Consider the following 13,067-nt stretch of genomic DNA (forward strand, 5'->3'; position numbering starts at 1 on the left):
CACTCAGCCCCAAAAACATGGCTATGAGCTTCTACCACCTACCCCAGAACGCAGGCCTGCTGTGGTCAGTGACTTGGGGGTAGTCTCTCCAGCTCACGGGTCTTCTGAAGAGTGGGAAGGAAGAATGAGGAGGGAGTTGTTTGAGACAGCCGAGAGGCAAGGTATGAAGATGTTTTGTAAAATGCTTGAGTTCACTACCACAGGAAGGATTGCTATTCAAAGGGTCTGAGGCTCAGCTTAGAGATAGGATGTCTCCCCTAGAAGGCAGTGGGACCTCCCACCAATTACCCCTCTCACACCCTTGCTCTGTCTGGCGGAGATTCTACATAACTGGGAAATGGGTGCAAGTTTCCCTCAGGCTGGATAGGGAGCCAGGATGAAGAGAAAGGCTGGAAATGCCTGTGAGAGGTGGGGGTTAGAGAGGAGCCCAAAGGGGCTCCTGCACAGAGTGAAGGACGCCCTGCCCTGTATGATGGTGCCTGGCCCAGGGGGGCTGTGTGAAGGTTGAAATTCAGCTACGAGCCCTGCCATGGCATCGTGTGCACTCAAACCAGGGGATGGCAAAGGTGCTATCTGGGCTAACAGGACCCCCTGGTCCAAGCTGATAGGTCTCTATCATGGAGAGGTGTGGGGCTGGCTGCATTTAACAAGTTCCTCAGGATGGTTAACAGCAGTTTCATCTCAGCCCCATCTCAGCCACTTAGATCCTAAGCCAGTGTAGGCTCCATAGTCAAGGATCCTGGAGCCCAAAGGAATGGTTAGGCTGGCAGAGAAAGACTCTTAGAAAGATGAGGGTGAAGATCACAAAGCAAGGCACCGAGAAGGAGGCAAGAGGGGCAGGCAGGTTCAGGAGCCTTTATTGAGGGTCCTCAGGGGAGGCGCTGGGGCTGTGAAACTTAGTGCTGGACTCTCCGGATGGACTGCAGCTGCCCGGTGTGGGCCTGCGTGCCGAATTCGCTGTAGTTACGGAACTCCCCACTGTGGTGGTCCCGCTCCAACACATACTGGTAGCCCCGGTAGCCCGGATACTGGTAGGCCACCCACCTAGACGAGTGAAGGCACAGGGGTGATAAGTAGGCTCTGCCCCCACCCCCAGTGATGTCTCCATTGCCGGTCCTCCTTTCTCAGCTCCCAATTCCCACCTCCAAAATCATGGCTTCAGTTTTCCCTACCTGGTCTCTCCCTGCCCTGTCTACTGCTCCAGGTCTTCCTAACATCTTCCTCCTCTCATCGCCTATTCCCACCCTCCATTGCCTCCTCACTCAGGTTTTCAATTCCTTCCTCTACCCCACACTGCTCCCCTGACTCCTATTCCCCTATTACCTGCCCCCGCCTTCCCCATCTTCTCCATCATCTCACTTCCCCTTGCCTCTAAGTCTCCCACGACCTCACTCCTCCAATCCCCCATCCCCCAACATGTATGTTCATTGTGTCTCTTAGCACTGTCACCTTTCCTCACCCTCCTCCCTGGTCCCCATTGCCTCCCTGCTTTACTCCCCTGTTGCAGGCCCAGGACTCACGCTCCAGAGCTGACTTTGAGGGAACCCACATCCTTGCTGGCCCAGCCCATGGAAGGCAGGGATGGGTAGTCATCATTGAGTTCAAACTTGCAGCCCTGGAAGTTTTCCCCCTCAAACAGTGTCACACGACTGTCACTGTGGTTCTGAGGAACGAGAAGGGGAAGTGGACAGGTCAGACCCTCCAAAGAGGTGCTAATGGATACATTCTCAGCCCCACTCCTCCAGTCCTCCTGCCCAACACAAGCAGTGAAGACAGGGTCTACAAGCACACCCAGAGTTCACTCCATCAGCTCCATATCAGTCTGAGAAGCTGGGGTGCTCAGAAGTCCCAAGCCTGGTCCCTTCTATGGCTTTGGATTGGGGTGGTGAGACTAGAAGGGGGATTTCCAGAGACCCTTCCAGGTCAAAAATAAAGAATCTTGTGACATGGACCTGTTTTGCAGGAGGAAAATTAGAGGTCCTAAGAGAAATCTGGCCCACTATGCAAGACAGTTTCCCAAAGGTCTCATTGACTATCCACTCCCCTGCCCAGGACCCTGGGCATAGCCACTCATAGGGTAGGACCCAGCAAAGAGTGATGGCAGAATCATCAGTGTTTGTTGAGTCTGGGCTCCCCTTGTCCCAGGACCTTCTTCCTGCAGGACTCCTTGGCTTCCTGGAATGGAGAACCTGGCCTGAGTCAGTACCTGCTCTCTGTCCTCCACCCCACAGCCCCAGATCCTCCCCTCCAGTATATTTGATTCACTAACAACCCTTTCCCCCCCTCCCCGAAACATACACACCCAGACCATCCCTTTTCCAACCTTGATCCCTGATTGAGTTCTAGTCTTGTCTGCATGTTAAGTTTTGTGAGCAGAGGTAAACCACTTTGCCCTTCGAGCCCCATTTCCACACCAATGTATAAGGTTAACAACAGTTACCCCGACCTCACAGGGCTGTGTGAAAACAAAAGCGCTCGCTGATGAGTGTGAACGACTGGAAGTGAGAAATGGAGCTCAAGACCTTCACGGTTGTGGCGCTGTCCATGGTGCTGATTTCTGACGCCTGGTTTAGCCCACATTTTAAACTTTTGGAGAACTCTCTGGTTCTGAGAAGTAATGCCGCTACTACCCGTCTAGGAGTTGTGTTTACACACCCCTGTACACTGAGTGGATGGTCTTTCCCAGGTGCTGTGGTGGAGCCAGGACCTGGAGCTAGGCTGCAGGGGAGGAGGGGGAGGGCTGTGCTTACCGCGCAGAGCACTGGCCGGAAGGAGAGCAGCTGGTCGCTGTGGTGGCCGGCACTGCCGCTCCAGGCACTCCAGCGAGGATAGTCACCCTTCTCTAGAATGAACTGCTGTCCTTGGAAGTCAGGGTACTCAAAGGCCACCCAACTGGGGGAAGATAAGGGAAGCTGGGAGGCCTCTGCTCCAGCCTCATTCATTCCTCTCTCCCCAACCCCCACCCTCCAGCCTCACACCCCCTTGCTTGCTAGGAAAACCAATCTTTTCCTCCACCCCAGGCCCTTCCCCTGACACTCTCATCCCAAGGCAACCCAGTCCCTCTAGAGGCTAGAAACCCAAAGCCGGCTGCTATCTGGGGCTGGAGGGGTCCAGGATTCCAGCTCAGGGCTCCCAGGCTGGAAAGAATTTTCCAGTCTATGAGAATCACTCGAACAAACATGTCTACCTCAAGGATAGGTCCCTGCAAATGTAGGTGTAGGGAGCCCCTAACCTGTGGTAGCAACCTGTGATAGCAACAAACTGTAATAGCTCTGGGACCTCAGCTTTCCCGAGGGCCGTCTCTAGGAAGCCAGGGTGGGGGGAGTGGAAGGGACTTGGCTTTTTGTTGTTGTTGTTGTTAAAAGAAGCTTAGAGACATCTAACTTTGGAGAGGACAAAACTATGCTGTGAACTAACCCCTTCAGGGCTCAAGCTGGCCTCACGGAGTCCTGCCAAGGGTTGCTTCTTGCCTTTATCCCTTTGGCTCGCACGGGGATAGAGTCTGTCTCGTGATTTGTCTTGGGGCTGGTGGGGAGTTTTGAGGACACCTAGGGTTTTTCCATCTTGGTGGGTCTCTCTCAGGCAAGGTTTCTCTACAGTCTGGGGAATGGAGGGCTGGGAGTCAAGGTCCCAGTTTCGGAGCTTGGGCCAGGGGAGCCTGGCGCCTCTCAACCCAGCCCAACCATGCCGGGGGCATCACTCACGCGCCATTTTCCACCTTGACCGAGCGCACCCGGCGCAGGCCTCCGCGCTCGCCGATGTTGGCGCAGTCACTCAGCAGCCTGCAGCGGCGGCCCTGGAAGTCCTCCTCATCCCAGAGCGTGAGGCTGGCGGGCGCGGGACCCTGCGCCGGGGCGCTGCTCATGGCGCTGTGGACAAGGACGGGACCAGGCGCTCAGCGTCCCCAGGGCCCCCTCCCGGCCCAGACCCGCCCGATCCCGTTGGGAGGTGAAGGACCCGCGGTTTGGACCCGAGCTGCTAGCAGCTCTTTTCCATCTCGCCCTCCCCGCCCAAATAGACCCCGCCCCAGCTCCGAATATTCACCAGGTAGGTGGGCGAGCGCGGTACCGACGGAAATGGAGAGGCTGCGCGAGGGCTGGGCGTGCGGGGCTTTATACCAGGCCTCGCCCCCTCCCCGCACCCTCTCCCGCCCGGGTAGGGGGAGCTGAGTCAGCGGGCAGGCTGAGGTCAGCTCTGGTGTCCCCGGGCGTGGGGGTGGGGCCGAGGCCTTTCCCGCAGCCGCTGACCTGGCCCCAGCCCTCGGGGATGACAATAGAAAGTGCTGAGACACACGTCCGGGGCCCGCCACAGCCGAGGCTGACTCCGCTTTTTCTTTCTGGGGGGCCTGAGCCAGGCAAGGCGCACCCTCACTGGCCCAGACCCTCAGGGATAGAGGTGCCAGGCCACCCTGTGACCATCCCGCTAAAACCGCGCTATCCCGACTCGAGATGCTGAAGCTCTTTCCAGCGTCTAAACTCCACCTTTTCTTCAGCCCTAGGTCGAGGCTTCTCTTTGGGGCGACGCTAGGGAGGAAGTAGACAAGTCTCTTCACAAGCGACCTTCCTACGAAGCTCAGTCCTCTTTTCCCTGGAAGGTGGGCCATCGCGGCCCTGCTCCTCTCAAGCTCGAGTTCCCAGACTCCGCGCCAGAGCTCCCAGAGTTTTCTTGAAGAATGGTGCTGACAAGAGACGATGACCAAGACTCGCCGCAAGACGGCGCTGAGCGAAGGGAATGAAGCACCCGGGGGAAGGCACGGATTTACAAAGCGTTTAGGGAGTGGCGGTCGTTTGAACGCTGTTTGGCATTACCTTTCTTTGGGATTGGAATGCAAACTGACTTTTTGCACTCCTGTGACCACTGATGAGTTTTCCAAATTTGCTGGCATATTGAGTACAGCACTTTAACAGCATCATCTTTTAGGATTTGAAATAGCTCAGCTGGAATTCCATCACGATCTCCACGAGCTTTGTTCCTAGTGATGCTGCCTGCTTAGTGATGCGCTGTAGTAGGTAGGTAAAAACGCTTTCGACTGATGCGCGGCTGGAACTGCGACGCGGCCCGCCACCAGGCAGAGCTCCTGGGTCTGGGACCCCCCGGCCTCAACTTCAGCCTGAGAGCTAGCAGCTGATTATTGAGCGCCTAGGTCACACCCTCCGCTCAGAGCTTTTACGTGAGTGATCTCAACTAATTATCGCACCTATCTGTTGAGGCAGACGCTGCTGTTGGCTGACGTTTCACAGAAGATCCTGCGGTCCAGAGGGTAACACCTGGACGCAGTCCGGGAGGTGTCACAACTGAGAAGTGGCCCAGCTGAAGTGTGACCCTGGGGTTTCCGTTTTGACTACAGATCTTAGGCTCTTGATTTCCCACGTGGCGCAGTGGTAAAGAATCCACCTGCCAATGCAGGAGACACAAGAGATGGGGTAGGATCCCTATGATGGGAAGATCGCCTGGAGTAGGAAATAGCAACTCACTCCAGTATTCTTGTCTGGAGAATCCCATGGAGAGAGGAACCTGGCGGGCTACAGTCTGAGGGGTCACAAAGAGTCCGACTCCAGGGAGTAGGCACGACTCGGCCTCCTAGGCTCTTAACCCCAAACCCACTGCATTGTGGGAGGGGGGCAGGGGAAAGGTAGGGTCTGGGGAGGGAGAAATTTAAGGGAAAGGCTTGGAACCCCCAAGGCAAGTTCCAGGAAAGAAATTTCCTTACAACTTGCAGCAGAATTTCCTAACCATCATGGCTGTCGAGCCACAAACGTTTCTGGCAAAATTGTATTTTCCTTAATGAAGGGGGTATGCCAGAAGAAGTGTAGGGATGAGAAAGAAGGGAACTAATACTTCGTTTTGCTCATGAACCAAGTGCTTCCCTTATAGGCTCAAAAGTCCAACATGGTAAGTTTGGATGAACTTACTATGTGGAAATGTGGAAGAGGCTCCCAGAGGCACAGGGCCTTTTCCAAATCCACACAGCTAGCCAGTGTTAGAGCATGATAAGACTGGAGTGCTTTGCCACCCAACTTCTGGTGACTAAAGGGGCTCACAGGCCAGATGCAGATGCTACAGATTCAGAAGTCAAACCACACTGTCTTCCACGCTTTCTCAAAACTGCCATCCTCACTCCAGCCTCAGAGCCTCTGCATTGGCGGTTCCTGTTACCTGGAGTGTCTTAGTCACAAGGTCTTGGCATGGTGCTGGCTCCTTTTTCATCACCTGGGTCATGCTGTGCCTGACATTTACTGTCCTTCACATCACCCTATTTTCTTCATTTATTATTCTGTAAAGTTGTCTTTTTCATCTTCTGTGGATGACTGTACAGAGTGTTTCCTTTTGTACTAGAGTGTAAGCTCCATTTAAAGGGGCAGGGGCTGTGTAACTCTTGTTTTCAGTTGTTTCTCTCCATCCTAGCACAGTCCAGGACACATAGAAGTTGCTCAATAAAATGTCTCAAATGAGTGAGTGGACAGGGTGCTCAGGTTGGGCCAAAGGTCCCCGGGGAAAGTTGTGTAGAGGAAATGCTGCCGTGAATTGGGGGTGATCTTTCACCCATCCTGCCAACCTCCTCAGTCTTGAAATTCTGGCATGCTGAGAACAGGCATGGGGGTATTGGGGTCCCCCTTGAGTCTCTCTTTTCACTGTTGAGAAATTGCTGTCCAGGATCCCGATGCGTGTGAAGGTGAAGGCCAAAAGCACAAGGCCCTAAAACACAGGGAGTAAAGTCCAGCTTGGAAGTTTTGGAATCAGAGCAGGGACAACCCCAATTTGATTGCAGGTGAGGTCAGAACCACGCCCAGTCCCCTGACTCCCTGTGCTAGAGGGGGTGTGGTCAAATAGGGTATACTTTTCCCAAGCCAAGAAAAGGGGAAACGCACAATATCTAAAGAGGCAAGAAACAGTCCTAGACTCTTCGTCTCCAAGCACTTGGTCTCGGTTTCACAAGTGGGGCTGTCGCAATGGTGACACGCGAGGGATCGAAAGAATCTCTCTTCTACATTCTCTGTTCCTCCCCGGTCTCTATCCAGCAAGTCTGGACTCGGCCACCAGGGGGGGCGCGCGGGCCGCGCTGGGTGGAACGCCCGCGCAAAGGCCAGAGCCGCGCGGGCAATGGAAGTGGGAGTTGATGGGAGGCTGAGGTCTGGAGGCGCGGGAGGCGAGTGCGTCAGGCTGTGCGTCTGCGCTGGTCAGTGACGCGGACGGTGAGTGCTAGTCCCGAGGGTGCGGGGGTGTTTGTCAGAGGCCAGTCACTGTGTGTTCAGGAGCTGGGGCTGGGAGGGCAATTTCCAGTCCAGGTGTTGGTGGGATCACCATATTCCACAGGAGATGTGTGGTGTGTGTGTGTGTATCTGTGTGTGTCCAAAGGCTTGAGGGGAGATAACACAGTTGAGATCCAAGTTAGAATTCCAGCTGGAATTTGCGATGGAGACCTGTGTGTGAGAATAGTCATGGCTTATCTCCTAGTCCTAAAATCTAGTCTTGGCTCTGCACTAAGTGGCTGTGAGGCACTAGCTGGCCTCTTCCCTCCTCTGCCTCAGTTCTCTCATCAGGAAAATGGTGTATAGGTCCCACCACCGATACACTATAGTCAATGGCTTTCAGTTCTACCTGTCCTCACCAGTTTTCTCAGAAATGGGCATAGCTACCAACACTGCCCATAGCCATTTGCCTGGATTTCTAGACCTCTCTCAGGCTCCTCATGTCCCTCCAGACCCCTCTCTGGTTCTGGTGGTCCTCATAGTCATCAAGAAAGGGAAGAATGAACCCCTGAGGGAAAAGCGTTGTCGGGCAGCCCTGACCGGAGTGCTAGAATGGGGCTCTGGGATCCTTGTCCCTTTCTGGTACTGGGGACCCCCTTCCTGCTTCCTTCCTCCACCAGCTGATCCATCTCCAGCCTCCCAAGCCTCCCCCACCCACTCCTCTCTAGCCCCTTCCGCACCCTGCCCCCCAGCAGCTGGTCCTGTTTGTTTTCCCAGATCAGTTGTGCTCAGGGCTTCCTGAAGGATGGATGCACAGGTGGCTTTGTTTGCCAGCTCAGCACCGTCACCCCTACCTCCTCCACATCCACAGCCTCTCATGGGGAAGGGGTGGAGGAGGGAGTTAGGTAGACAAAAAAAAAAAAAGAAAAGAAAAAAGAAAGTGTCCTCAGGTCTACACATCCAAGAGACCTCAAGATCTCATCAGGATCTCATTACCTAAAGAGAACTTGCCACCCTATCCAGTCCTTCGTCTCATATAGGGACCTTTGGTCCCACAAAGAAATCCTCCGGATTCCTCCTCTCCGTGATTCTACTAAAGCACTCATCTCAGAAGCACCCTAAGATCCCACAGAGCAGCCCTAAGACTCAGTCCTGTATCTTCAGTGAGGTCCTGGATCCCACTCAGATGCCCATCCCATACAGGGAAATGTAGATCTGACGAAGAAACCCTCAAATGCAACCCTGGACTCTCACTGAGGTCTCCATCCCAGGTAAAGGTGCTGAGAATCCCTGGAGAAGTGACACCCTCCTCACATAGGGCCCCATCCCTTGAACAGCCCCACTTCACAGTACTGCTGGGCAGCTGAGAGGGCCCCTGCCCGGTGGCCAATGTCCTCAAGTCTGCCTGCTCCCACCCCTTTCCTTCATTTCACTGGCAAATCAGCCAGGGCTTTGGTGACTGCAGATGCAAATTCTGTGAATGGTGCCTTCCCCCACCCTGTCCTGTCACCAGCCCCTCCTTTGCAGCCCTGCTCCTCCACTCCCCACCCCCACCCAAGATCGGGAGGGAGCAGGGAACAGGCAATGAGCACCTTCCCCGGGGCTGTGAGGGCTAGTCTCCTGGGAGACAGAGATAACACGGGTGAGAGACCAGCGCAGCTCAGGCTGGGTCTGACAGCTGGGCCTGAAAGAGGTGGGTCCGGAAGGGGTGAGAGCCCCTCCCACACAGACTCCTCATCCCGTCCCTCAGTCAGCAGAGCGCCTCTTCTCTAGCCCTCAGAGGGATGGGAGAACTGGCCCCATCCAGGGAGGTGGGGGCAGCTTTCACCACCACCCACTCACCCAGAAGCAAAACCGCGGGGCTTGCAGGGAGAGGGCACACACATGCACACATTCACACAGACGGATCCCACATGTGTCCCATGTGGACGGTCTCTCCTAGGCTCAACAGTCATGCTCATTTACAGGCAGACAGCAGACTTTTGTTCGCTCCTTTATTCCTTAAATATTTAGTCAAATGTACGGTGTTTCAGCCACCGTGCTGGGTGCCTCCTAGACCTTCATTGTGCATACCACCCACTCCACGGTCATCAGAGTCACCCCGTCACGATCATACAGACACTGGAGGGTTAAGAGTGTGGGCAGTGTCCTGGGTTCAAATCCAAGCTCCCCTGCTAATAAGCTGGATGAACTTGTACTTCTCAAATTTTCCCTTTAAAATTGTGAAGATTTAAATGCGTGTAAAACCCAGCACTGACCCATATCAAATAAATGTTCACTGTTCCCGTTGTGGTGGCTGTGGTTATAACTGTCTTTGCTGTCCTGTTGCTCCCCTCCCGTGGCCCCTGCTCCTGGGGGTGGGCTGGGTTGTGGGGAGGAGTCAGGGCAGTGAGCCTAGCTGCATCCCCCCTCTGCATCCCATATATGTCCCCCCATCCAATACATGCCCTGTGGAAGGCAGCCTGGCTCTCAGAATGGGGAGCCTTCCTGCTTCACCCTATTAGAGCCACTCTAATGATGAGCTCAGTGAGGGGAGGGTGGGGGATATACCTATTTCTTTTGTTTTGCTCAGTCCTCTGCTCTCCAGATGGAACCAGAGACCTGACTTGTGGTCCCAGCGCTTTTCCTGGCTCCATATGTGGTCTTGGGTGGGTCACTTCCTCTTTTGGGGCCACAGTTTTGTACCTGAAAACTAAGCTAACTGCTGATCCTGGAGGGGCCTCCCAACCCTTACTCCTGTGATCCTGTGATGCCTCAGGAAGACTCCCTTCCCTCCTCCCCCAGCCTCTGCCTGCCCCTCCATTCCCCACCCTTTACACACACCTGGCCTAGCCAGAATGAGGGGGCGAGTTGCCACTGTTGTCATGGGGACTAATCTCCGAGAAGGTCAGTGAGGCTCTGGTTCTGCCTTGGCCCGATTGGGGATTAGCGCTTGTGTACAACACCCCCCGCAACCCAGAGCCTCCACTCTGGGTCCCCACACTTCACACAGACCCTGGGCGGCCTCCACACCCAGAAGTTCCAAGGCTGGGCAGAACCCACACCTGGGCAGTGGGGCCAGGGGCAGCTGCCGCAGCTGTCTATCCAGTGGTGGCCAAGAGAGAAAGGGGGAGGGATAAAGTCAGACCCACACCCCTCACTCCTCACTGTGGCCTGAGCTTTGCCCTTCTTCACCTTCTGCCCTTTACTGGGGCAATACGGGTGTCCCTGAGAGAGGAGTGTCACCTCCCCCCCAGCCCTGGATCACAGTTGCAGCTCAGGTAGAAGTCACCTCTTTCTCCTTTGCTGTGGGTAGCATCTCCCCATCCCGATGACACAGCTTGGGATGGAGGCTGTTTTCATATAGCTCCCCTTCCTACACACACACACACACACACACACACACACACACACACACACACACACGGTAGCTTCCATCCCTGGTTACCCTGACCTCTGACCCAACATCTTCAAATACCTCCATCTCTCTGGAGTGTACATCCCTTGTTATCTCACATTGCCTCTTTGTGTCTCTGGCCTCTCTCCAGCTCTCACTTTCACAAGTCTGGGGTTGGGGTTGGTGGTGGTGGATACAGCCTCTCTGGACTCTGAAATCTTCCACACCCACTGGGCTGCACCCACGGTCTGTCCCTCAGTGCTCCTGCTTGGATTCCCCCATCTCTTGCGCATCCTTCTCCCCTCTCCCTTTCTCATCGGTGATTTCCCAGTTCCCCCTACAGCCGCGCTCCAAGTGCTCTTTCCTTTTTTCCACTTCCTCCATTACCTGTCCCCTCCCCCGCCCAGGGTGCTGACAGGGATGACAGGAAGCAGGCTCCGGCTTTGAGCAGGCAGGGGGAGGGGTGCTCCCCCTGCTTCGAACACCAGCTGCTAAGCACCCCCCTCCCCAAGCCCAGCACCTGCAGGTCTGCCTGGCGCCTGGAGACTCCACCCCTGGGCCGGCAGGGGAGGAGGGACCGGGAGGAGAGGCCAGATCCCGGCCACATCCAGGAAATGCGGGTCTTGGGGGGATGGGGAGGTGGAGGTCTGCGGACACCGTCCCCCCTCCCTGGAAGCAGGGGAAGAGTCAGTGGCTCTCTGTCACAGGGGCAGACCCCAGTCCACTGGTGAAACACTGTATGTTGTGGGGGGGCAGGGTTCACTCCAAGGGGAGACCTTTCTGTCTTGCAGCCCTAGGGCCTGGAATCCCAGGAAGGGGGGCAGTGCTCTGAGCCACTTCCATGATTGGGGGAGGGGAGAGGATGCCCACAAAGACAGAGGGAAGATGTGCCAGGGCCAGACCAGGCCCCTGACAGGCAGATCAATCAGTGCCAGGCAAGGAGCAGAGGGCTGGGCCCAGGACAGAAGCCTGGTTAGGGAGGCTGGGATAGGAGCCATGCACACCCAGCCCGGGACCCATGCATGGGCCTCCCCCCACCCTCTTGCCCCAGGGTTGCTGCACGTAGACCCAGCCTGCAGTCCGCCCTCTCCCCAGCCCTGCCTGGGATCTGTCAGCACCATCTCATCCCCTCCCCCTCCCTTTCTCTGTGCCAAGACTCAGCAGAGCCTGTGGCACCTGCGGGTAGTTGGGTGAGGGGTGGCAGTGAAGTGGAGGGGAGGTAGAGGGGGAAAGCCAGCACCCCCAGGAACCTCCAAATTGGAATGGGAAGAGACCAGCGACTCCTGACCCTCATTCCCATCCCCCTGGGGGCTTCCTCGGCCTAGATGTGTGGGGGTGCGGTCCCTCCTCAGGATGTCTCCTCACCCTTAGGAGAAATTGGGGAGCTCCTTACTGTTGTCCAAGGAACCTTCCTTCCACCCCTGACCTACAACTAGCCCCTCTCTCTAGGGCTGACTTAGCATTGATATCAGTTCTGGGAGAATGGAACGGGAGACACCAGGAATCAAGGACAGGGACTCAACTGACCCCAAGCCTGAGTTCTAGGTTCTCCAAGCAGGAGGCGGGGGTCTAGCGCAATTTTCGCCTTTCTCCCTCCTGTCAGATCTTAACATTCTGAGTCACTGAAAAGGGGGCAGCCTGTCCTAGGTTTGGGTTGTAGCTAATGACCCTCGAACTCCCACCTAATCTGAGGGCCACTTAGACCCACCCCACACTCAGCTGACTGAAACAAGAGACCTTGTGATTATCAAGTCTGGGAGAGGCGGTCAGCTTCAGGGCCTGGGACCCCCAGCAGGCAAGGGCTACCAGACCCTGTGTTTGTCCTTCTCAAGCAATCTGTTCGGAGGTGGGGAGACTGCAAGACGGGCCAAGGAGATGACAGGGAGTGAACCCTCAGAATGTCAGCACCAAAGAGATGAGGAGGAACTGAACTTGGTCCAATGTAACCCTAGCTCCCTCAACCCAGATTTTCCACACCTCATAGCTGTTGCTCCAACTCCTCGCGAGCCTCCAACTGCCCAGGTCAAGGGGCTCAAAATCATTGCTGAAAGCCCAGAAACCAGAACATGGGGGCTGGTGGGCTCCACACGAGAGGCCAGACTAACCCCCCTCTCCTTGTGCAAGTGGGAAAATCCGAGGAGAAGCCGGGAAATGACTTGCCCAAGACCACAGAAGTCGCTGGGACAGAGCCAGACTAGAAACCCGGGTTTCCACCTCCGGAAGAACGCCTAAGCTGGCCCCCAGACCCCCTACGCCACCCGGTGGAGCTGGCTCTGCCGGCCCGCATTATCCGGAATCGAAGCGGGCAGCCCTTGAGCAGCGGGCCGGACAGGGCAGGGCGGGCGGGGCCGGATGGGAGCCGGATGTCCCTGGGGAGCGGCGCACAGCCTCTCCGACCCGTATGGCGGCGGCGGCGACAGGTGCCTGCGTGGCGATCGGCCCGGGCCCCCGGGCGGGTGCTGAGAGGCCGCCCCTGCCTCACGCGAGCCGAACGAACAAAA

General features: G+C 56.0%; 1 protein-coding gene across 1 annotated transcript; it reads right to left on the reverse strand.

Annotated features, from left to right (window-relative positions):
* Positions 1–839: 839 nt before the first annotated feature.
* CRYBA2 (crystallin beta A2) lies at positions 840–4,127 on the reverse strand. Its single transcript, XM_027513592.1, has 5 exons — positions 4,045–4,127; positions 3,705–3,869; positions 2,751–2,892; positions 1,521–1,663; positions 840–1,044 (listed from the first exon to the last, which is right to left on the reverse strand). Exons 2-5 carry the CDS (start codon positions 3,863–3,865, stop codon positions 897–899), a joined length of 594 nt encoding a protein of 197 aa, XP_027369393.1. The 5' UTR covers positions 3,866–3,869; positions 4,045–4,127; the 3' UTR covers positions 840–896.
* Between the last annotated feature and the right edge of the window lie 8,940 nt (positions 4,128–13,067).

The sequence above is a fragment of the Bos indicus x Bos taurus genome, chromosome 2 (genome assembly GCF_003369695.1).
Source record: "Bos indicus x Bos taurus breed Angus x Brahman F1 hybrid chromosome 2, Bos_hybrid_MaternalHap_v2.0, whole genome shotgun sequence".
In the NCBI taxonomy this organism is placed as follows: Eukaryota; Metazoa; Chordata; class Mammalia; order Artiodactyla; family Bovidae; genus Bos; species Bos indicus x Bos taurus.